The sequence below is a fragment of the Hippoglossus hippoglossus genome, chromosome 17 (genome assembly GCF_009819705.1).
Source record: "Hippoglossus hippoglossus isolate fHipHip1 chromosome 17, fHipHip1.pri, whole genome shotgun sequence".
Lineage (NCBI taxonomy): Eukaryota > Metazoa > Chordata > Actinopteri > Pleuronectiformes > Pleuronectidae > Hippoglossus > Hippoglossus hippoglossus.
Window position 1 is genome coordinate 6,312,919 of NC_047167.1, and position 25,938 is coordinate 6,338,856.

General features: G+C 43.0%; 2 protein-coding genes and 1 long non-coding RNA gene across 3 annotated transcripts; 1 reads left to right on the forward strand and 2 right to left on the reverse strand.

Moving 5' to 3' along the window:
• Positions 1–609: 609 nt before the first annotated feature.
• On the reverse strand, positions 610–2,944 carry c17h14orf119 (chromosome 17 C14orf119 homolog). The gene is made up of 2 exons (XM_034614871.1): positions 2,232–2,944; positions 610–1,648 (listed from the first exon to the last, which is right to left on the reverse strand). The coding sequence occupies exons 1-2, from the start codon at positions 2,538–2,540 to the stop codon at positions 1,475–1,477; spliced, it is 483 nt and encodes a 160-aa protein (XP_034470762.1). The 5' UTR covers positions 2,541–2,944; the 3' UTR covers positions 610–1,474.
• A 1,339-nt stretch (positions 2,945–4,283) lies between these two features.
• Positions 4,284–21,409, forward strand: acin1a (apoptotic chromatin condensation inducer 1a). The gene is given in 19 exon segments (XM_034614875.1): positions 4,284–4,554; positions 6,319–6,384; positions 6,567–6,678; positions 6,760–6,815; positions 6,942–9,624; positions 9,626–9,888; positions 11,157–11,312; positions 11,573–11,658; positions 14,709–14,766; positions 16,743–16,782; positions 17,170–17,312; positions 17,456–17,599; positions 17,735–17,930; positions 18,240–18,385; positions 19,088–19,195; positions 19,310–19,417; positions 19,507–19,813; positions 19,903–20,003; positions 20,120–21,409. Coding segments are annotated over 19 exon segments (5,244 nt in total). The 5' UTR covers positions 4,284–4,416; the 3' UTR covers positions 20,453–21,409.
• On the reverse strand, positions 13,897–14,702 carry LOC117778950. The gene is made up of 2 exons (XR_004616864.1): positions 14,458–14,702; positions 13,897–14,412 (listed from the first exon to the last, which is right to left on the reverse strand). It is a non-coding gene; the product is annotated as an uncharacterized LOC117778950 (long non-coding RNA).
• Positions 21,410–25,938: the final 4,529 nt, after the last annotated feature.

The following is a 25,938-nucleotide window of genomic DNA, read 5'->3' on the forward strand; positions in this document are numbered from 1 at the left end:
TGAACATTATGTTGTATCGAAAAAGACTTGAAACTCTGCTGGTCATTAGATAGAATACAGGTTTCAGGCGCTTACATATTGGCTTCACTTTCCCGACCTGCAGTCGAGGTGCATTTTTATATACAATCTATGGTTTGGACCCAGTCTTGTTAACAAAGAACCTGCCTTACAACCTGAAGGTGTGGGCTTTTTATAATTTGGAGGTTTACCGAGGTCAAAAAGGCCACCCCTTTGCATTCTGGGCAATGTAGTGTCCAGTGTTTTTGGGGCTTGGCTGACATTTGATAGTTTGGCCTCTACAGTGACATAAAAATCTGATGAGTGCTGATTTCATTTCTCTAATGTTGACCTCCTTTCTAAATCTGATATTAAGATTCACATGGTCTCCTGCTTTTCTCTGTTACCAGGGAAGATTACTTTGGATCCGAACACAGCAAACCCAAGAATAGCTCTGTCTGCAGATTATACTGAGATGTCCACTGCTGAAGAAATACAAAACGTCCATGACCACCAAGGCCGCTTTGATGTGGTAGTTGCCGTCCTGGGTGACACCGGGTTCTCAAGTGGAAGACATTACTGGGAGGTGTCTGTCGCTGGGAAGTCTTGTTACCACCTTGGAATGGCCAGTGAATCTGCTCTAAGGAGGGGGTCGATTTCATTCAATCCAACAAACGGCTATTGGACTATAGTTAAAAACAAACAGGGCCAGTACAGAGCTGTTGATAACAGACCTGTGCAACTTACAGTGCAGACGCAGCCTCTGACACTGGGTATTCTGCTGGATTATAAAAAGGGACAGGTCTCTTTTTACGATGCAGGTGCCAGGTCTCATATATACTCATTTCAAAGTCAAAAGTTTACTGATAAAATCCATCCATTCATCAACTTTTGTGTCGAGGACACTGAGAGACGTACTCCGATTGTTTTACTGACCCCTGGATCAACTGAATGGATAAAATAGGGAGGTGGTGATTTAAGTTTTATCCATGTACAGTATCACATTGATAATTACCTCAGTAAGTAACAAAATAATCCCTGTGAATGCAGTATAGTTCACATACTTATTAATGCTGTTGAATATTTCAGACAATAAAACACTGCAAATATACAACAATGCAACTTATTTAATCTTATGTGTAAAAAAGAAAAGGTTCGGTCTCTTGTCCATGTCAATCAATTGGTACAGGAAAAATATTGTACAATTGTAAATGTAATGTTCTTACATCTGAAATGAATAAACAATTTTCGGTGTGCAAGTAAAATATGTTCTGACGAAATATGAACTGCTTTGAATTATAATTCCTGATCCTTATATGAAATGGTTTACCTTCAAAAATAAGTCTAATCCAACATTTGTTTGGAAAAGAAAATCAAAATAGCTCAGATTTAATACACTCTGCCCACCACACGTCACTTCTGTAACACGTTTTGTTTTTCAACATTCACTTGATTTCTGTCACAGTGTGGACATCGCTCAGTCTCTTCCTGCTGTACCAGCTACACTGCTGTAAAAGTGGGAAACAAACACTGGATCTCTTTCCTCCAGAATGTGCAGAAAGTGATTCCTCTCCTCTTCTCCCCAAGACTCGAACCACTGTGTCCACAGGCGCAGCTGGCATTCAAAGATGTTTGGTAGTTTGTCGTTAACCTTGTAGAAGAAAGCAGTTGATAAATGTCAGAAATTATAATACAATATGTTAATGTTTACTTTTTTTAAAAGGGACAAAGCAGATGAATTAATGTGTACTTAAGTCCAACATGTAAATGTGCCAGATTTAGGCATATAGGTTCGATTTCATCTGCAGTCCCTGGCAGGTTGCTGGTAAAAAAAAAAAAATCATACAAATAACAAATAAACATATTTATAAAAACACAGAAGAACCTGCAGAGTCAGACACAAACAAAGGCACATAACACATGGAAAGCACAAAAAACACAAATGGCCAGTAATCAAAACATAAACAGACGTATCAAACAAATAAATAAAAAATAAAAAAATAGAATTGGAGGAGGTAAAAATGTGGTGTTCCTTAGTTCTTTGGCTACAGTGTTCCAAGTATCAGTGAAATACCTGAAAGTTTAATCATGTTTCTTCACCAATTTCAAAACCATATCCAGTTGATTTTTTTTCAGTGATGATAAGCAGAGAGATTTTTAATCCAATATTTCCAAAGCCTGATTATAAAGTCTCTGTACTGCTTGTAATGTAGTGCAACCTGTTAGGGACGTACCTGAAGAGTACTGAGCGAATCCAGGAGGGTGCACACCTTCCCGGGCACAGCCTTACCGAGCAGGTCCTGCAAGAACCGCTCCTTCTGGGTGGTGGTCCATCCCTGGAACCAGCTCAGGACGCACCGCTGCTCCTGGAGGGTCACATAGGAGATGGGCTCCGGCTGCATCACTTGACCCGCGCTCAGAAAAGAAGCGCAGGACAGTTTCTCCAGGCTCGGGGGGCTGACGACACCCCGGGGAGCCGGTGGAAAGTCCTCCGAGCTGGGAGCGCAGCAGCCGGGAGCACCGGCCCAGGGTTGTGTTGACATGGTCGGTGCTGCTGGGTGTCTGAGCCTGGAGTGAATGCTACACTGGATGTCTGTGGCCGTCAGTGAGCTGCTGTGACTGCAGATGATTTAAACCTGGGCTGACATGTTAGAACCCCAACAAACCTTCAGAAAGACCCGTTTGATTCAGCCTGAGAAAATACAAGTCCTTCACGAGAAGCGATCAACAGTGTACTTCACCTTATGTAGCTTAGCACAGTTCTAAGCGATGCTAACGTCAGGATCTTCATTCAAAGTGACGATCACAACCAACATTGACTATTTTCAACATTAGCAGTTGTCTGTGGGTCCATGTTTTTATGGACGAAGAGTTAAATCAGCTTATTGTCCACATATCTGAGGAGCAGCGATATTTAACCAGAGTCACGCTAATCTCACCAACAAATACTCACAGAAGGAAGTTGGCTTCACATTCACACCTTCCGATTCTGCAGCTAAGGGGGAAAATAAGGGAAACAAAGATTTACACTAACTCCGTTTTATGCACATTTTTACTTTTCTGAGATTTTAGATTCAACTTTGACTCTGCCTGATACTTTTTAAACTATTAAAATAAGTATTTAATTTATGAAAATACAAAAAGACAATTTCACTGCTTGTTTTGCACCTTGTACACATTTATCAACAAACCACTACACACATTTTTTCAATTTACATATAGAAAATTGACCTTATATCGACTAAACGCACGGACCCTACACTTGTCCAATCTGGACTAGATGATCCCTGAGAGTCTAAAGAATCTTCAAAACACAGAATCATATTTCTGAAAACTTTATTGCTATTTAGGAAAATAGTATTCGTTGGCATTTCCCTGTTTGAAAAAAAAAACACTGGCTATTTTGAACCAGATCCCATAATTATTACATCTAGACTTTTCAAATCTGGACAAAACTATCCAAGAGAGGCTAAAGATTATTTAAAACACTGTTGCAGATTTCTAAAACCAAAGCCACATTGGATCAGAGCCAGATGGGGAAAAAAACAGTACACCAAATCAAATCTGGACAAGCTGATCCCAGATTATAGATAATAGAGTAATTGAAGAATAAGAACACTTATGGTTAAATGATGATGCTTCTAATAAAGGCAGGGGAAAGGCTATAAGTGAGGGTGGTAACAGTGACAGTGAGTTTGACCAGAGGAGGGAAAACAACCATATTCTTTTTTTGTAAATATCAATAAAATTTACCAATATATGAATCTGTTCTGATTGCATTTCAAAAGATAAACATAGAGTTGTATAGTAATGTTTATAGAAGGACCTCTTTAATTAAATTCAAAACAACCAATGAAATGTTGTGGCACAACCGTAAAACAATGTTCCATTTTTTGTACTCACATTTGAATAAGAGTTTCACAAGTAGTCTTTAGGATTTTGATCTGGCCCTGGTCTGATCAGATTATAAATTTCATAAATCTGAAAGATAATCTTTGTGCTCACTGTCTATATGTAGTGGTTTCTGATCAGAATCAATTAATCAAAGATTGTACAACTTTGAAAAGAGGTTGGAACAGGAAAATCTGCTCATCGGTCCCTTAACCTCTCCCTTAACTATGGCAGCGGAAGTAACCAATCGGAAGCTGACTTCAGTGTTGTGGAAGCTGTGTTGTGTTCGGTTTTAAGGTTCCGCAGATTTTTGCAAAGTTTGTTGTTTACAGAATAAAAAAACAATCATAACCAACATGTGTGCGGGGCCTGTTAAATAAATTTATTTTAAAGAACATCGTGTACTTTAAATGCCGAGAACACAGTATTCGTGTGATATTTGATGAGGGGGAAGTCGTCGGTGATGACGCTGTGTGGAGGAAGGCGTTGCTCGTCGCTCTCGCTGGAAACCGACTAGAGGAACGGAAAATGGCGGACCTCGAAGACGTTACGCTGGACGGGAGACCGCTCCAGTCCCTCCGAGTGGCGGATCTGAAGGCGGCTCTGGAGGAGAGGGGGCTCTCAAAAAGCGGCCAGAAGAATGCTCTGATCAAGAGACTCAAGGGGGTGAGTCCCACTGCTGAACCGCGGCAGGCAGCGAGCTAAGGTTCACGATGAGACGGGCTGATGCTCTCCTCAGGGCCGACAACCGAGCGCCCTCACCGCCGAGCCGCGGAGTGGAGTAGTCGCGCTCGACGACCACGAGTCGGCTGAAAAAATGCGTCGTGTGCGCATCGCTGCGGCCGAACAGTGCGTTAACCGTGCAGAATCCCACCGACCGTAGCAGGAGCGGGACTTCAGACAACTTAGTGGCTAATTTTGAAAGTATGCGACTGAGTAATGTTGTCCTGTTAGCTCGTTAGCTGCCCCGAGCTAACGCGGTAGAGTTGAGCGGTGGCCTCAGCGACGGGCTCGCTGCTGCTGCCGCTGTGTGCGCTCCCGTTAACGGCGCCTGTCCCTGGCAGTGTCGGTGTGCGCGAGTTTAACCAGGAGTTTGACCCTAAAGCCTTTATTTAACTGCTACGCAACTTTAATCAGCTAACACTGAATGCCCGCGTTATAATAATACACCTAAAATGTCCAAGTGTTGCTGTGTTCCGCCAAATTCCATATTAGTTGGAGCTAAACTGTACCCAGGCCCATCAGCTGCCATAGGTCCAGTATGGAGCCCGTTTGTTTACACTGCGACAGACATTCAAGCGGATCTGCTCCACAGTGGAAGTGTATGCATCCTTTTCTCTTTAAACTGGGGAGTCTGGCTACTATTTGTCCACTGAATTCTGTCGTGAAGGCAGAAAAGTGGTGTTTATATTTGCTTTTCCATGTTAAATGTTTTCACCCCAATGCAGCTCACGTCAGCCCCATCACATGTGAAATCTGAGCACTGTTATTCATTTCAAGATGTATGATTTATTCATAAATGTATTCCCAGCTGTCAGACACCGTCAGAGTTGTAAAAAGGTGGAAGTCTGGTTGCACAGACGTTTACAGTTTAGGCTCTGGTGGCTCCTAAGTTACACTGTAATTACAGGTGACATGTTGCATTGGTTTACTATAGGAGGATAGGTTACTGTATAGTGGAATAGAAACATGCAGAGTGAAACTCTATCAGAATGTAGTTTTAGTCTGCTTTACTGGTCACCACTGTCCAAGATTTCTGGGACATTATGCCTTTTATTGTATGAACTGTTTTTGTTTATGCCCTAGTTTGTGGGGTGCACTGCGACGTAAAATACAATCAGCAGTATAGGTTGGTTGCTGTGTACCTAACAGTGAGTGTAAGGACAGAGATAAATGGAGACAATGAAGCGTTTGCTAAAAAACATGTAAAAAGTTTAACTGAGTTAGGTCCATTTCTTCATGCTTGCTGCCCATCTGTCATTATTCTCAGTCTGCTTGGCTTTTTTTTTTTTTACCACAGCTCGCAGGTTGCTTTGCCCATTAGGGTCTGATTGAGCCATGTGACCTTTACTGTGTTACTCGTTTGTTCCTGAGCAGGGAACCTTGTTGTTGACCATCCTCTTCTCTCTCTCCACAAGTGATTGGTTGCTCTCTACTTTAAGATGCGTGAAAGGCTAAATTCTTCAAATCTATATTCATTGAGGAAGAGAAGCGGCATTTCTGAACAGTTCTTATCCCAAGCTGATTGGATGCAAGGCCCACAGAGACTAACAGTACTTTGCCAAGGATGGAAATGTTCTCATTATTAGAATGAATATAGTGCAAAGTAGCATTTACATTCAGAAGCACCAGTTGCGGCCAGAACAACTCTTGAAGAATACCTGTCTGTTATTTACATTGAATCAATAAAGACTCTTGTCTCAATAACAGGCTCTTATGTTGGAGAATCTTCAGAGGACCTCCACTGCTCACATTGGCCTGCAGCCAAACTCTCAGGTAATTGTCTCCAAGATGCTTTTAAATTCATTTCAAAAGCAAAATTGTATTCACATCCAATGACCTCTTGCATATATAAGATAAAATGTGCATTGACACAGTTCTCGTAAATGTCTGCTAATACAATGTTTAATTGGCCTTGAAGACTTGTAGCCAATTTTTAATGGTCTCTCTAAATTTAGATTGGTGAGGAAATGAGCCAGAACAGCTTTATCAAGCAGTATCTGGCTAAACAACAGGAGCTCCTGCGGCAGCGTCTGGAGAGGGAGGCCCGCGAGGCATATGAAACAAATGGTAAGTGTTGTCAAGAGTTGTACTAATTTGGTCATTATATACAACATTTTAATGATTTTATTATTTGTCTTTCATAAACAGATCAAGAGGACCATGCAGAAGTTAACAATAGTACCTCATGTCCTCCTCAAGCTCAGGTAGGATATCTATCAATCAGTCACATTTTCTAATCTTTTGCACATTTTTTACAATCATTTACATGGAAGAAAACTGGCATAGTTCTATGACAAAATAAGTCTCAGCTCCATTTCTCTTCTCACCAGGATGTCACACCAGCATTGCCTGAGCAGCACAAGCCACCGGGCCCCTCTGGTGGAGAGGGATTTTTTAGTGAAGGGAATGATGAAGAGGGTGATAGAAACAACGAGGCCGACATGTCCAGTCCTCCTGCGTCTGGCTCTGTGGCCATGCGTGTTCCTGGTGGTGAACACCGGCCAGAGAGGGGTTTTGCCTCCAGTGAAGTCGCAGCTGACAGCGATGATGACGATAGCGAGGAAGCAGAGGAGGATGGTGACGATGATGATTGGGACAGCGGTGCTCGTAGGAGAAATCTCAGAGAGCCAGCCAGAGTGCCCTCAAGCAGAGAGAGGTCTGGAGCATCCTGTCAACCCCAGCAGCAACACATCCCTTCCCTTTTGTCTCCACAGCTCCGCCAACCAACACCTCCACCCTCCCCGCCTCCAGAGTTATCATTCCCCTTGCCTGACACCCCTAAACAGAGCCCCCCTAGTCCAGATGTAGCTCCCCCTAGACACTCACCCAGTACCTCCAGCTCTGGCTCCTCTAGCAGTGGCAGCCGCAGCAGCAGCCCAGAGCCACAGAGGAGTGGGCATACTGAGCGAAAGCCCGGCCCACTGACCCTCCTGGCTCGTAAAATGGAGTCAGAAGGTGCGTTCTCAGGAGCAGGTTGGCACGGCGGTGATGGGGAAGGCGATAGGCACGATAGCAGTTCTCCTTCAGCCACATTGTTTCCTAGCAGAGGGCCTCCAGAGGGTCTGGTATCTGCCATCACTCACACAGCCAACACTGCAGGCCATATGCCATTTCCCATGATTCCAGGCACCAACCAAGGTGTCACAGGGGCACATTCAGCCCATATTCAAGTACCTGTGAGTGTACTTAAAGCCACTGCAACAGAAGAGAGGGACAGACAGAGGGACTTGGAGATAGAAAGAGAAGAGCTTGAGAGGCAGAGAAAACTTGAGCAAGAGAAAGCAATGGAGTTAGAGCGGGAAAGAGCTCTTGCACTAGAGCGTGAGGAAAAGCAGAGAGCTTTGGAGAGAGAGAGAATTGAGCGACAGCAGGCCTTAGAAAGAGAGGAACGAGAAAAAGCCTTACAGAGGGAGAGAGCGCTTGCTCTTGAGCGAGAGAGAAAGGAGAGGGAACTTGTCCTTGAGCGAGAGAGACAGGAGAGGGAACTTGCTCTCGAGCGAGATAGACAGGAGAGGGAACTAGCTTTGGCTAAAGAGAGGGAGGAACGAGAGCAAGCCTTAGCACGAGAAAGAAAGGAGAGGGAACTTGTCCTTGAGCGAGAGAGGCGAGAGAGGGAACTACTAGCTTTGGCTAAAGAGATGGAGGAGCGAGAGCAAGCCTTAGCACGGGAGAGGGCCCTGGAGCGACAGAAGGAGCTTGAAAGACAGAGGGCTCTGGAGCAAGAGCGTTTACAGAGAGAAAGAGAGGATAGGGAAAAGAGAGAGAGGGAAGAAATGCAGAGGGCTATGGAGCTAGAAAGAGCTAAGACTTTGGAGAGGGAAAGGCAGGAGAGAGACAGGGCAATTGAGCAGGAGAGGTTGGAGAGGGAAAGAGCTTTGGAGGCTGAGAGACGGCAGAGAATTGAAAGAGAGAAGGCTTTGGAGCAGGAAAAGTTGGAAAGGTTCGAGAGGGAGAAAGCCTTAGAGCATGAGAGACTAGAAAGGGAGAGAGCCCTGGAGCAAGAGAGGATAGAAAAAGAGAAAGCTTTAGAACGGGAGAGAATTGAGAAAGAGAAGGCCTTAGAGCGAGAGAGAATTGAAAGAGAGAAAACCTTAGAGAGGGAGAGAATTGAGAGAGAGAAAGCCTTGGAGTTAGAGAGAATAGAAAGAGAAAAGGCTATACAGCAAGAAAGGTTGGAGAGGGAGAGAGCCCTAGAGCAAGAGAGATCCGAGCTTGAGAGGAAGGAAAAAGAGAGAATTGAACGAGAGAGGGTAGGGAGAGAAAAGGCCTTGGAACGAGAAAGGGAGGAAAAAGAGAGAGCAGAGAGGAAGGCAGCTCTGGAGAAGGAGAGGCTGGAGAAGGAAAGAGCTGAAAAGGAGAGGAAAGAAAGGCTAGAGAGGGAGAAACTGGAACAGGAGCGAGCCTTAGAGAAGGAGAGGAAGGAGAAAGAGAGAGCCCTAAAGGAAGAGAGGGAAAGGGCTCTCGAACGCCAACGAAAAGAAAAAGAGGAACAGGAGAAAGAGCAAGCTAGGATGGCTGAAAAGGAGAGAGAGAGTCACCTCCCTCCATCCAAACGTGGCCGTGACATTGGTCTCACCCCCCTGCCCACTCCTCCCTCCCTCTCCACAGGACCAGCTAGAAAATTATCGACTGAGGCAGGAGCACAGGAAGATGTCCATGCTCAAATACCACGGAGTGAAAGCCAGGCAGCAGAGTCTGGTGCACCCATGTCACCAACACCTCTGTCACAACAGTCTTCATTTAAGAAGTTCCGGTTCTTAAGGGACTCTCCAATTCAGCCACAGCCTTCCTCCACTTCCATGGTTATCAAGCGGCCCCGGACCTTCTCTGACACCCCCCAGCCCCAGGCCTCACCTGTCCTCTCCCCCTCCAGTGTTACGGAACAACAACAGCAGGGAGGACACAGGCCCTCTGCTGAACAAGAAGATCGAAAGATGCAGACAAAACCAGAGGTTGTCGCTGGGCCACCAGGACCCACAAAAAAACGAGGCTGCAAAACCCGTACCAGATGACAGAGAACAGGCAGATTCAGTGAAGGCTGAACATGCTGCCAAGGATTCCACCCAAAAATCTAAAGTGGATGAAAGCAAGAGTCCTTCAAGCCCACTAGCCCAGCGGGAGGGTAGGGATGCTAAGAAGCAAGAGAAACAAACAAGACGAAGATCAACGTCTAACGATTCCTCTTCCTCAGAGTCGGGCTCTGAGTCCTCATCGTCTCGGTCCTCTAGATCGTCTGCATCTTCTCAAGAGGAAACTTCCTCCTCCAGAAATAGAAGGGTAAGTGGTCTGCCAGGAACCTCTTTTTCCTTGACAAACGGTACTTCTCATTGGATCACATTAGATATAATTTAGATATTTTTTTACACAGGCAAAATCTAATTTATATTAATGTTAAGTAAAATCCAATCTGTGACATACATTTAATACGAATTGACAGCCCTTGGCTCACACCTTTTGGAATGTACCATTTCAAGGTTCCATATTTTACACTTTTCTGGTGACTTTTCATTGTGACATCACAAAGATACACAATTTCTGTTTATATGTTGGGTGCATTGAGCACATTGATGGTCTCATGGTAACTTTATTGGTGCTTTATAGTCATAAGACAAGTGTCACTTTCTACAGTGACTTAAATCAACACTCGATACAGGCAGCGAAAGTCGGGTTGGTATTGTTTAAGTTTGTCTGTCTGTCGACATATTTTGTCACTGGGGTTACATCAAATGAGATACAGTCACAAAAATGTATTTGAGATAAAAAATGAAGGCCAAGTTTGAAAATATGTTTTGTCCAAATATGTCCAACCCAAGCGCACAAACTACTCGTAGAACTGACTACTATGTACTCATGGGTCAGAATGTTAACATGTTGATGGGAGTTGTTGACAAATGATCCCCAGGACATTGCTCCCATAATGCTGATGTTTGCAGCAGGGAGATGAATGCTCAATCTGGATAATAGGACCAAAATGTTTGAAACTAACTTCTAACTTTACCCCGAGCGGTATTGCTCGATCATGATTGGATCAAACTAGTAACATGACACATAAATTTGGAATACAGTCAATAGCATATAGCTTCAATTAAAATAAAATAACAAAGTGATTTACATGTGTTATGGTGTTATATGTGGGGGGGGGAATGAGTTCTGGTACATTAGTTAAGCAATGATGATATGGCACCATGTGCTGTCCCACTGCTTTAACGTTACATTAATTTACTCTGATGGAAGTGGATGGATGTCAGAGTGCTATTTGACTCCTCATAGTTATGTGTATGCTGCAAAAACACACATATGGTGGTACATACTGCACACCTTCTGGCTTTTAATGTGAAAGCACCTCTGACAGTGGGATGACAGTGCAATGATGACGTATCTGACTTGGCCCTCAGATAAGGATAAATCTTTTGTTGAAAAGCTGGTGGTCTCATCTTTTGTCTCTAGCGTCTCTATTTATATCACTTTTGTATTACTCTAGTAATATCAATGCAGATTGTGTGTTCCTTTGTGGATAATATGTTGCTCTATTGTTATTCTCATAGGAGGTGAAACCTGTAAGAGACTCCTCACCACAGCACAGGATGACTGTGGAGATTCTTGCTGAGGGTTCTAAAGAAATCCCCAAAGCCACTCCTCTCAAAAGAGTGATATCTGGAGACATGAGTAACACAACTGCTGATAGAGACAGTCACATCAAGGTTAGTGGCTTTTAAGTTGAAACACAACCAGATTTTAAACATCCAGGAAAACCATGGATATTAACATCTTATCTAAAAATCTCAACTCCTAATAAGATGGGTGTTTCCTTAAATCAAGTTATACTGCGGACAAAACTATTGATGGCTTCACATTTGATATTTATTTTCCATCTGGTGGCATTACCTTAACAACCTCAATGACTTTGACATGCAGTACATTTTCACATCATTCTCCATTTCCTGCCTTTTTAAATCCCTAGAAACCTTTCATTGAAGCTGCACCTGGAGAGGAGACACAAAGAAAAAGAACAGACAGTGAAAGAGAAGAGGAAAAGGACAAACAAAGGTCTGGTTTTCAGTTTGGGTCTTCTGAAATACATCCTATACATTGTCTGTGTGTGTCAGAGTTAGTGTCCTGATGGCACTTGATGTCGTCAGTCCCTTCCCCCTCCCTTAGAGACTATATTTGGCAATATACTAACCTGGTTCCATCCCTGTATGAGAAAAGATTTATACTAAATATTAAGGGTGTTCTGATCAGGGTTTTTGGGGTCGATCAGCTTGCAGCAGCTGCAAGAGTGACGCTGTGTGGGATTTTATAACTGAGCTATATGATCAGGACACACACTTTAACTTTCTCTGACTGTGTGGAAATCTGATGTTTTCACATCACAGATAGATGTTGAAGAAAGGCATTAATACCAGAGAAAGCAACAGTGTTCGTCCTGTTCACACTGGGCAGCGTCCATCCTGCCGGGCTGTGACAGGCTCTCACCCAGGAGTCACAAACAGCAGACCGCAGTAGAGGAGGTTATACAACCCCATCCGACAGACCACTCGTAATAGAATCCCTCGCTCTATTTGCAAATAAACATGTACATCACCTGGTTCGCAAAGATGGAATGTGTTTAGAAAAAAAAGACAAAATGCATTGTGTTTTAGCCGACCGCATCACTACTGAGCCAACAGTACTGTCAGGCAGTGTGTGTTTGTGTTTTTGGTGTTGTGGATTTGACAAGAGATGGGAGGGGATGTATCGGTTGCATCCAGTGTAGCCTGCTCTTGCTAGCTTTTCCAGGATTGCCAACCCTGGCTTTAAGGTTTAAACTTTGCAGATGACGTCAGTTAAGTGTTACAGTTTAGAGACAGGTATGTGAATAAGTGGTAGTAATTTGGATGAATATTTTAACAATGGTAGAGTTGACATATACACGTTCAAATCCACATTGACATAGGACTACCTCTCTGTTTTACCAATGTAAGAATAGATTTTACATCTCTGAACATCAGGCTTTTCCAAACAATCTAGAAGTGTTGATTACATATTTTCCCTTTTTAATAGTCCCCAGACCACAACATTACTGAAATAATTATCGCAGTATATTTTTTATCAATAGCAAAATAACGAGTAAGTCTAATATCTATCGATATAATACTCAAGCATTGTGTAAGCGCAGTGAGGAGGTACAGTATAACACAATAGTTGATCTATCTCAGATTTGTAAAATGGTTTGTTGTTTAACATGTGTCATTTTCTGCAAAGGAAAGTTTAAAACCACAACCTTCACGTGGGAGGAAAAATCTGTATTTAAGCCTAGAAGAAATACTAATGTGACATTTATCATCATAATTATTGATGTAAATTTTTGGCCATATCACGTTGCCCACAAAAAAGCGGTTGTCAGCGTAAAATGCCAATTATTTAGTGGTGATTTTCTGTATGTAAAATACCCCAGGACCTTTCTTTAAAAACACTTAAAACACATGGATTGTCTTAGGAGATGCCTGGTATTGAATTTCCCATCAGGCGATTGATGAGGCTGCCTTGAAGCCGGTGTGGCTGAGAAGATGCGGGTCCTTTTCAGACAGAATCTTTTTTTTTCGTTCGTTGCAATATGGCCGTGCTCCGTCGATGCTCTTAGCTGCCGTTACCGGCCTGTGTTTGTTTTTCCTTCCATACGGCGGCTCAGTCCCACGGTAGACGAGGCTGTGACCGTGGCAGGTTTGGGTTAGACAGGCGGTGCGGACATGACGGTGTGGTTCAGAGCAGAGAGGCATCTCTGCTGAGGGGGAGGGAGGAGAGACGGAGAGAGGCGGCCCGCGGCGCCGCAGTCCTCCCGGCAGCTGCAGCCTGAGCGCCCGCTGCCTTTTAAACCTTAAACCAACGAGTTAATTTTACAGTTAATTTGGGCGTGTGCGCGTCCGAAGATGGCCTGACAGCGTGAGGCGCGCGCGCGTTTGTCAGGTATTGTGAAGCTGCGGTGGAGCGTGTGGTCCTGGTCTGAAGGACTGCGGTGGCATGCGGTGCAGTCCTCCACTCAACGCGTGTGTGTGTGTGTGTGTGTGTGTAAATCTATATTTGACAATGCATGACTTCTTGCATTAACACAACCTTTTGCCTAATTGATAAGTGTATGTAAAGCCCATTAACATGATATGTACATAATGATGTTAAAATATTGATCAATTACCAACATAGTTTTGATTACACACCCATGTTTTGAGAGGGTCTACACACTGCTACTCTCACATTTATTATTATACTTAAGTGTCATTGACTGTAAAAGTTAATATTTTTGTTGTCATTGCTTCTAATATGGTCCTGTGTGTAGGATTTATGGGAATCTATTGGCAGAAATGAAAATTATATTTATTGCTATGTTTTCATTGATGTATAATCACCTAGAAGTAAGAATTGTTGTGATTTCATTACCGTAGCATTGTTTTCTAGTCTATCCTGTGAAGGCCCACCATATTCAAAATTAGCCCTGCCATAGATCCATAAGGAACAACAATTTAATTATAAATAGTAAACATTTTACACTTTTCATAATAACATAAGTAATCTATAACTTGGTGTGCTCAATGCTGTTTGTTAATGCACTGTTTGTCCTCTCGCTACAACGTGCTACTGCTATGGTCCATAATGTTTTTACCATCCATTCAGACAGACCTCATAGTTTGAGTCATGCAACACATTTCTTTCTCTCATGCAGGAACTTATCTTTCACTCTTTAGTCTTTGTATCTGTCACTCAGAATCTATTGTGCAGGATTGACCTCCATGCATACCACCATAAATTGAATTGGTTCTTTGGGATCTTTTTATAGCTACACAGGGAGCTGGTCCGCTACCGTTATGTCACCTGAAGGGGAGGGTGAGATGAAGGTTATTCAGTTGGTTGCACTGTGCAACATCTACCACTAGATACCACTAAACTGTGCACACAAAACCTTTTTTAATTAGGAATTCATAAGTCTCATAGGCTGTTTTTTGGTCTGGTAACTAGTGTTATAAATATATTGAAAACAAAATAAGTTCCTCTTTACTCAGCACCAACAGTCTTCTCATCTGTTCCCTTTTTTCTTGTTGATGTGTCTGTGTCACACTATGCAGGCAGGTGAAGGAGACTGGCATGGCAGAGTCAGAGAAGCTTCCAGAGAACAGCGAGGAGGTAAGGCACCTGAAGAACCACAAATCATGTCGGTCCGCAAAGCTGTCAGCAGCTGAGGATGTAGATGGATGGACCCATTTGAGTCTTTATAGTTGCTTTTCTGTTATTCGCACAGCTTTTTATTGGTCTTGATATAATTCACTATAGGTCATTTTAATACATTAAATAACATTTAATACATTTATTTTCTTTGTTGGAAATCTTTACTTATGATTTAACAAACTAGTCAGATGGCTTAATGAGCCAATTTCACAAGTGTTAGAATGTGTATGGGAAGTGACTTTTAGTTATTTTCGCTGTTTTTAAAACCTTTGTTGACACTGTCGTAGGCAGAAACAGCAAGGGTGTTTTCTCACTGTGGCTGATGTTTAAACCCCAAATGATTGCTTTGTTATAAAGGTGCTCATGCCTCTTCCATTGCCCATTTTGGTTACCTGCAAACTACCTCTGCCACTACCACTTCTACTTCTACTACTACTACTACTACTACTACTACTACTGCTGCACCTGTTCCACTGTCCAGAGTTGGCCACAACTAAGCCTGGGAGGCTGCACTGCAGAGGAACACTCAAACAAACTCAACAAAAGCTTCCTCTTTTTCACGGATATGTCTGGCAAGCGCTATAGATCGGACCAGAAGATGCAAAGAAAGGGTTGGCCAGTCAATTTGGCCCCACTCTCTTCAACTTCGACAGACTTATGTGACTTTGTGACCTTAAAGTCAACCTGCAGAAGAGACGGCAGTAAAGGACATGTGCTCACACGAAGTCAAGGCTGCTGTGAAACCTTCTCAACTATTATACACTTTTTAATTTTTACTTTTAACCCACTTGCAAAGAAATGTGGGATGTAAAGGAAATCTCATTTTACGTGGTTGGTGAACCGTAACATACAACAGACATTTTGGAATTTGTTAATCTGTCCGATTGGCATTCAGATTTCACCAGCAAATTCCCATCTTGGATATTAAATGTTTTAAACAAGGCCAAAGCTTTTATCTGGACTCAATGGACTTGACGTTTTTTTTATCTGAAGATGGACTTATCATTTAGGCCCCTTCAACAGCCATTGTGATGCTTAGCGTGAAGTTACTGGTCCCCAAAAAACAGAACATGAAAATCAAAGTTCTGGATCATTGTGCACAGTGACTATTGACACCACTCATCTGGTCTGCTGCTGCTTCTATATCTTTAAAGGACTAATGCCAAAACATCTGAGGATGACCGCTCTGGCCAAAAGCTTCTAAGTTTCTACCCAAATGAACTATTGCACCCATCCTGCCAGCCAACCAGCTTTCAGATTTCCATCCAAACATCTCAGCCACCTTTGATTGGACCCTTGTTGCCTAGATACAGTACATGCAGTCGTGATTGGGCCATATCCAAACCAGTAAGGATCAGGTGTCAGTGGTACCAGGGGTTAAATAGATGTTTACTGACTGCTTAATTTCATAGTTATTTTGAAAATGCTTAGTTTCCAGTCATACTTTTTTTGGAAATGCTGATCTTAGTGGTTGCTCTGGTTTTTAATCCAAATTCTTCTAAAACTTCTCTGAAAATTCTTGGCCTTGATGTGTCTATTCAGACACAAAGTTTTAAAATAACCAAGTTTTTGCAGTTGGATTTAAACTGCAGTATTTACACCAGATCATTGTTTGTTTGATGGAGACTGCAACTACAGTTTACTCTTTAAAAAAAAGTTATTTTCAGGAATGTATAGTTGTAGATGATCAACATATTATTAATTATGGTATAGAGTTAACTTGGTGCCATCAGTAGACTTGAATTAAGATAAGACCCTGCACAGCAGTTTCTATCATTCACTTTCAGTCCCTACGTTTCCCCCTTTCTGTTATTGTTCCACCTTTCCTCCAACCTGCCCATGAATATTTGTTTTTATCCACATTGTCTGTGTCTGCCTCTCACCTCTCCCGTGTGTTTTGGCTTTTTTTTTCTTTTTTCTATCTTGTGTTTCAGACACCAAAGGCCTTCTCAGCTCGTAAGATCTCTCTTAGCAGTGAGTACTCCACCAACTTGCTCTCTTCTTTTTCAGTATGTGTCTCTGACTGAATAGTTTTCGTCTCATGTAATTATGTATAGACTTGTTGGTAAACTCAAGCATGCTTGACTGGGAAGTGAATGGATATTCCTTATATGGTTTGTGGTCAAATCAGTTTAAAATTCCACTTACAATTTGTTCAAAGCTTGGTGCCCAAGGTGACAAGCCTAATGTGTATTAAATGCATAATTAATCTGTGGGGAAATCATCTGTATTTCCAAAGTATGCCATCAAAACACTATTGTGTGCATGAGATTGTGATGTTATGTTGTAAAAGTTTATGGGAATTAATTGGTTGGTTCATTTATTTGTTTTGTTCTGTTTTTTTCCCCTCGTCAATGCTAGGCAACAAATTGTCGCCAGGCCCTGGCAGTGTGGAGGGTGAGCAAGAGTCAGGGGCTGCGGCCGGTCGCAAGAGGCGGTGGGGTTCCAGCACAGCTGTCACTGCCAAGAAGCCTTCCATCAGCATCACCACAGACTCACTGAAGGTACTTGCAGCATGTAAAAAATGATATTACGTTGTGGTTACCATTTATGCATTTGGGGATGGTGAGGTGAACCGTAAAACACTTCCACTGCTTCTGTCTTTGGTGAATGTAATGCTTGTTCACTATCTCAATCTTTGCCTCAGTCTCTGATCCCAGACATCCGACCATGTCTTGGTCAAGAAGCAATAGTGGATCTGCACCCAGAGGAAGCCATCCTCTCTGGGGTTGAGGATGAAGAGAGGGAACGCTCTGACCAGGACCTTCAAATCCGTCGCACTGTCACACAGGTCGGTCTTCAAATTCATTGATTGAATGCCAGATGAGGAGCTTTCTTTACTGTGAAATGTTGAGTGATTATCAGGAAAGTCTGACTTTACGTTTTTATTGAGAAATGCTTATGTTGATCCCTTCCTTTATTGCAGGTGGTGCACTTGGAGAGCAAGGAGAATGGACAGAAAGAGGTGAAGAGGAGCAGACATGAGGAGCTGGAGGAGGAAGATCTACAGGGAGAGAAAGACAGAACAATGACGCTTGAAGAGAAGATGGACACCTCATTTCCTGGAGCAGTGGAAACCCAATCACCATCACATACAGGCCATGATGTAGAAATCAACACTGGTAATATAACCATCAAAAACTGTCTTCATCCAGTTAGTTAGGTCAATTACAATAAAATCCTGAAAATCTATTTTCTTTCATGTAACTATAGTAACAGTACATAATCTACATGCTATACTTCACATGCTGCAGTTTTCTCATTTAAGTATAGGCAACAAATCAGGACCCGATTTCTCTTATGATGGATTTTTTTGGAGTATTTATTGAAAAAAACTTAATTAGAAAACAGAAAGGAAAGTCCAGGTGCCATAACATAATAAGCACTATAAAGACTCTAGTGTTGACTTTTTCCCACTGTCTTTATTCTAGTGACCCCCAGCGACACCCTCATTCGTCGCTCCATCAGCCAGCAGAAAACGGGTGTCTCCATCACAATTGATGACCCGGTCCGCACGTCCCAGCAGCCTTCACCGCCTCGTGGCAAAGTCTCCAACATAGTTCACGTCTGCAACCTGGTGAGATAACACTTAACTACTCATGCATATTTTGGCTCCAGTCACTAACTGTAAGGTGATTTATTTATTTATTTAAATATTTTTTTCTTTTTCTTTCATATGGTGATTTAATCATTTGTATCTCAGTAATGCAGGTTTTATGTAACTTATCCTGGTTCGGAGATGACTATAGAATTTGTAACATAAGAAGATCATGATACCTAACTAGGGATTAACCGATTTTACCATAACCGTACGAATTGTATCAGTTGTCTCAAGCTTAATTAGCTTAAGACAACTGATATGACCTGCCATTGGAATTTGAAATGGTAAAAACAATGATCAACTCCAGCTATGAATGAAAAGGTGCTTACCGCGTATCCAGGTTGCTTTGGAAAACATAGTTGGTTGATGGGAGACACTGGCAGAAATCCTGCCACATTGGTGGGCACTTGGACGGTCAAAAGTTTTGACCAGCCCTGTCTGCCTCCCCGCTCTGTGTGCCTATCATTTGGGGTACACATGAGAGAATGCTATATGCATTTGCTGGAACTGGGCTCGTTGATAAGTCACAATATGGCCAATAATTTATCTGGGCTCACTGACTCATAATAATATGGCAATGTCTGCAGTGGAGCGTAAATGAGAAAGCTAATAAAATCAACGCTTGTTATTTTGCTCACACTATCATTCGTTGTGTAATTGCTCTGTAATGTTCTTTAGGTGCGGCCATTCACTTTGGGGCAACTGAAGGAGTTGCTCAGCCGAACAGGCACCCTGGTGGAGGACAGCTTCTGGATTGATAAAATCAAGTCTCACTGCTATGTCACTGTGAGTTACCTAAAGCATGTTCTTGTGCTAGTGCTGTAGGTCTGAACCATTTCTTTTTTACCTGTGGACGTTTTTTTCTATCTCACGGAGCCTCGGTCTTCTATCTGTGTTTAGTACTCGTGCTCAGAGGAGGCTGTTGCCACACGGGAAGCTCTTCATGGAGTGAAATGGCCTCAGAGCAACCCAAAAGTCCTTAGTGTGGACTTCTGCCAGCAAGATGAGGTAAGACCTCATTACTAATAGCCTGTAATTGTCTCTTGTGCCCACAATCATATTGTCATCTGTAGCCTGACAATATCTCTACTTTCTAGCTGGACTTCCACAAAGGCCTGGTGACAGCTGACAGAACTGGAGCTGAGGAACAGGGGCCTGGCACTGGTCGTGGTCGAACATCAGGCCTGCCCTCTCTCCTCCCTGAGCGAGACCAGTGGGCTGAGCGTGAGCGCGAAATGGAGCGCCGGGAGAGGGCCAAAGCAGAGCGGGAGTGGGATCGTGACAAGGTCAAAGAGTTCGGCAAACCCGGGTCAGAGAAGGAGGGAGGTCCTAGAAGGTCGCGCTCCCGAGAAAGAAAACGTAAAGAGAGAGGAAAGAGCAAAGAGAAAAAGACTGAAAAGAAGGGTAGGTACATGCAGACTTGGGATTAGACTGTATATGCATTAGAATGAAAATAGACCTGTGTTTATTATTTTGTCCGTTTTCTCTGGCAGAGAAAGCAGCTGAGGATCCTCCAGCAAAGCTGCTTGATGACCTGTTCCGAAAAACTAAAGCAGCTCCTTGCATATACTGGCTTCCACTTACCGATGAACAGGTGAGACACAAACTAGTTTATATGGTCTACTTGCTTCTCATGAATAACTTCAACACATGACCTAGATATTTAATTCAATGTAAGACTTAAAATATCCCACATTTTTTTCATTTTAGTTTATCCAGCGAGAAACTGCCAGAGCAGACCGGGCGAAGGAGCGAGAGAAACGGAGGAAGGAGCAAGAGGAGGAGGAGGAGAAAAAAAGGGAAGAAGAGCGCAAAGAGAGGATGAAAGCTGGAGGTGGAACAACAGGAGACCGGAGTGAGGGTGAGAAGGACAAGGACAGAGAAAGAGACAGAGAACGAGGTAGAGACAGAGACAGGGAGAGGGAGAGGGAAAATGATAAACGCAGGGATGGCTACAGAAGGCAGGGGGGCAGCGGGGCAGGTGGCGGCGGCGGCAGCCGACGCTCACGCAGCCGCAGCGACCCGCGAGAAAGGCGGCGCTAACAGCCTATCACCTGATGGAACTGTCCTAGAGACCCCCCGCTTCCATTTGCCTTTCACTACATGTACTTTGTTACAACTAATACCCAACAGAGGACCAACTGATGTCGTCACCATCTCTCAAATTGTCACCTTTTTTAGAGCACATCTGCACCCACACACAGTCTTGCTTAAAGGGGACCATGTTTTTTGCAGTGTTGTTTCCCAGAGTGCTGTACGTCTTGCTCTTGTCGAGGTTTGATATTTTGTTCCTTCTAGATTTGCCTTTTTCGTTTTTCTTTTTTTTTCGTTTGACAGCATAGCAGTATGTCACACTGGGTGATTTTGATTATTTCCCTCAATGTTACCCACTTACCCCAAATTGTAGGTGCCAATTCTGATTTGCAATCAATTGTTGTTGCCTCAGTGTTTTACACTTGATTTGGATGAAGAATCCTTTTGTTGCTGCATGTAATTCAAGGCTCTCGTTGCCAGTCCTGCCCACAGAGAAAACTCAGCCCTTTGTGCAGAGGTGTGTTTGGCATTTTGTACAGACATAAAGAGATTACTCAAAATCAAGTCTTTAAATGAGGCAGCTCTGGGATATTTTTGGACAGGTGTGGAATAACTATTAAGGCAATGAAATGTTCGTCTCTCCCTTTGCTTAGTGAAGGAGATGAGACGAATCTGTGCGTGAGAGTCTCCCTGTTGCACCTGACACAAGTCCTGATCATGTCCTTATTGCTTCTCTTCCTCCTCCCATCTTTCCTCCTCTTCCTCCAGTTCTCTTAGCCTGTCATGTCCATACAGGCTCAAGAGCGGAGGTCGCATTATAAGTTTTCTCAACATTGGTTTTAATATTGTTTTTTTAATCGTAATTTTTCATTAAGTACAAAGGTTTGTTTTCATTTTTTAATTTCTTCTTTGAGTACGCCTATCAGTGGTGAATGTACAAATAATAAAAATTGAAGTTTGAAATTATTGTAATGTTTTTCATTGTTCTTGGGAACGGCATATCCATCTAGATAGATACTGGGAACAGCTTAGTTTGGGCTAAGTACACAAAAAGTTAAATCGGTGGTTGCATATAGAATCCACAAGGTGTCAGTCATACAACATTGTGGCTCGGCTCAGTCATGACATTTGACACAAGGAGAAAGGGTTCATGCAGTCAAATGAATTTCTGAATATGACAGGGAATATTATACATGTACAGCCTGCCAAAAACTTTAGTATTCTCAATCTTGGTAAATGACACTTTTCCTCATTGTAATGACTAATAGAATTTTCTTTCATTTAACAGCTATGTGGTTGTCGGGAGCATTGACCCTCTTCCCCACCTCTCTGCGTCACCCACCCTTTTCTTATCTCAGTCCATAATAAATCATACATTTGCCCTCTTCTGTTGCCTTGTTCCACCTCTGCAGTCTTGACGTTCATCCTGCAGAGCTCAGCAGTGCTCCTATGTAATTACAGCCCTATGGTCGCTGAGCATAACATTTTTCCGCCCTGATGCAACTTAGTGTGTCTGGACTCTGTGTGGACCAGTGAATCCTTATCCCTGGCATCTCTCTGGCTGCCTCAGAAAACATTTATAAGTCCAGCCTAGTTGGAATCAGAGCCAGAGAGAAAGACGTCTTCCACCTCTAATGACTGTGTCTCTAGTTCCCTGATGATAGATTGACGATGAGAAAAAGCTTATATTCGAGTAGTGAAGCATTTGTCAGAGCATCTTGAGTGAAATAGAAATAGTTACTGTTGAGATGTAGGATCCAGTGTCTTGAAACTAAATGAAGGAAGGCAAGCTAATGACACTGTCAATAAGCCTACAACACAGTTTTCTCAAAATAATTTTGCCCAATTATACCTTATGTGTTGAATGGATAAACTATATTATTGTGATTTTAATGTGGGACTAGAGGAATGGTTATTTAATTTAAAAAAATGTATTAAATGTATATCCAATGCTGGAGGGAAATATAGGCTGGCAGAGCTAGTTGCTAACCTTTGGTGCTTGTTAGTGTGCAGTGGGTTTAGAGCTTTTTTTAAAGGAAATAGCTGTTTCCCACAACAGGAAATGATGTTGATTGTGAACCAAAACAAGCATGTTCACCCAGGTGTCACGTTTTTATCAATGCCGATCAAAGCTGGAACAGATAAAAACCTGTCTTCTGCATTGTCATTTGACCTGGGAGTGAATGAAGATTAAATCCATTCCCATTACTGACAAATGCTGTATGTAAGTGGGTTTTTTTTTTTTTATCAGTGGAAAAGTTACTTAACAGATTTCCAATTGAAACTTCAAAGGATGGTTAAGATGTGAAGTACTGGTCCCACCAAAGCGGACAACCAAGGCTCTACCCGGAGTTTATTTGGCGCCAGCTCTAAAAAATTCCAACATTTTTCTGTTGCTCCCATCGTAGATATATTCCGACAGCTGTTCTGCCCACTGCTGCTTAGACCCAGGATGAGCTCTCACTAGTTCAACTTATGAACAGGGAGGCCATTTCTGGCCCTGCCAAATCTAACGTGGAACAGCTGGGCAGCTCTGTGACCACAGATGTAGAGATGACTCAAAACGATGTTCCTGCAGTTGCAGGTTTTTTCTTTTACAAAACCTCTGGTGACGGCTGGAGGACCACCTGTGCCTGGTGCAGGGCTCAGGTCAGCGGTGAAGGCGTCCATGACCCACCAGTCAGCTGAGCAAAGCCACTCCTAATGCTGATGAGTAGGCAGTAAAGACCATGTGTTTTTGCTTTGTAAGCAGCTCCCCCTCCCTTGACTTTACCTCCCCACTTCTCTGCCCGCCCCTCCTCAGCGTAACCACTCAGGTCTTTGTGTCCACCACTGTTGGGAAATGAGTCCCTATAAGCTCCGCTTTCAAGGACTACCTTTGATGTGGGCCTTCTGATCTCTTCATGTCTCACTGACTTTTCCTCGTACTCTGACATGGGAGTTTTTCCTGCTCTGTCTGTCTCCTATTTACCCATGGCTCTTATGGATTTCATTTTATTTCGATAGTGAAGGGAAGCTGGACTGTGTCATGCAGAACATATGAGAAGAGTTAGGAGAAATGATGAATGACAGCAGTATCTTGACAGTCAGTCTTAGCACTCCTTAAACGTCCCTTGATATATACACACCCTTCCCCCTCCTCTTTCAGCCGCTCCTCTCTTTTCTTCCCCCTCCTCTTATTTGTGATGACATGTATGTGCTTATGGAAACCAGATGTGGCCTGTTGCGATGGAAGAGTTGGTGAGAGGAGGAAAAAAAAACCATGCACGAGGTTGTGTTACTTCATTAACAAGCTGCGGGAGAGGGTGAGGAGGAAGAAGAATGAGTTTGGGGATCTTGCTTCTTGTGGTCTCAAGAGTTCAGACAGGGACTGTAAGTATATTTAGATGTCAGATGAAATGTGCCCACTATCCTGCTGAGGCCTGGGGCAGAGCAGGGGGGTTTCCTTGCGGATATGGCTGGGTCAGGGTGAGGGTAGCTGTGCTTGTAGAAGCTGAATCAGCATCTCCTGTGATGGAGTTGTTTTCCTGCGGGGCTTGTAAGACTTGTGAGGGTTTGAAAAAAAGACAAACCAAGGAGGTTGGGATTGTTCAACTTCCTTGCACCTGTACTTTTTTTCACCCACACAATGTCCCTCTCTGGCATTTAAGAGACCGCTCCCCCCTGCACCACACCCAATACAAACTGCAGAAATTGTGTTGAACGCAACGAAACCAGACATGTATGACTGATAGCTTAAAGCAGATTCAGCACTGAGGGGGCAGAGACGGGCAAAACTGCACGACTAAGAAAACAACGATCGCAAACCAAACATTTGCTGAGAGACATGATGATGCAGAGAAAGCTGAGATTGGGACATCTGGGGCACTCGAGAAACTGTTAAGTAATGGGGGGAAATTATTTTCCATGCACATCTGCATGTGTAGCTAAATGGAATAATAAGATTCAGACAGAACGGAAAATGTATTAGGTATTGATCCCTCCGCTGCCACGGCAGAGGGTACTACATATAAATTGTGTGTGTGTCTATAAGAGCGAGACAGGGAGATAGCAGCAGCTCAGAAATACCATGCTACTTGAATGAATAGAGAACAAACCTCCTTTTGAAGTTTGACCTTTTCACAATATTTACATGTCACAGCAGGAAGCACACAGGTTTGGATCACTTAATGACTGCATTCCATTTACAGTGTAGCTGGCAGTTTCAGGGTACTGATATCAAACCTGCTGGGTTTATTGGGGTCATTGCATGGAATAGAGCGATTTTTGTTTGTTTACTCCTGTGCTTTTCCTGTCCATGATCTGCCATTACTGTGTTGTTTCTGCATATCAGTTTTTAAATGCTCCCCATTATACACACATTTAAAGAGACTTTATAAGTCTCAGAGGAGACAGCACATGCTTTGTCAAACACAGGTTTGCACAGCTATCCTTACTAGGACTTTGCACTGCTGACAGCTTAACCAACACCGTATCCCTAAACGTAACCAGGACATCATAAATAAAATTATGAAAAAGTTATATCTGCCTCATTAGGACCAGGCTTTGGTATCCGTGAGGTTTACTGGTCCTGACAAGTTCAGTATTTCTGCTGGAAAACACACACAAACAAACAGACATTATACAAATATAAAAGTCGTCTCTTGACATTGGTTGGTTTGGCATTTACCTAGCATTAAGCATATCTGTAAAAAAAAGTCCATCAAAATGCATTATTGTGTGCAGGGTTGTAAATGTGGATATTTTGGCAGCAGAAATAGTAATTTCATGAAGCTGGGCAACTGTGACTCACATGGTAGAGTGAGTTGTCCACTAACCTGAAGGTTAGGTCGCTGGTTCGATGTCTGAATGCCGAAGTGTCCTTGGGCCAGACACCCTGAATTGCTGTGATGTCTGTCTGTCAGGATGTGTGATAGAAAAGTGCAGCTTGTAGTAGCTGTGTGTGAATGTGACTTGTAGTGCAAAGTGCTATAAGTGGTCACCAGGACTACAAAAGTAGTATAGATGCAGCCCATTTACTTGGTTATATGTAAGTTGGAAAATTACCTGACGGTGCTTTTAAAGTTGTCAGATGGCCACATAATAAATATGATCTTCTTTCACAGATGAATGTGAACATGCAGAACAAGAGTCCTTCACATTTGTGATGACATCTTCATGTCTATTTGGTTGTGTGACAGCATTAGTACACAGACAATGCCCCCCCCCCCCCTCTCTGTTGTATTAGTGCATGGTGCAGGATGTGGCAGAGCTTTAACTGGCACAAATGAAAACCATGTGTAACCTATATAGCCACCCACCAGCTCCCTTAAGAAACGCTGCCTTCCACCATCCCACATCCTTGTTACCAGGCAGAGAGCAAGGCCAACTGCTCTCTGTTCATCATTCATCCTCATTTAGTGGAAAAGTTACTCACTCTTCTCTCTGAGGTTGGTCCTGCAATTAAAGCGTGATGTTTGCTGTGGCCATTATGAGACACAATAGCCAAGATCAGG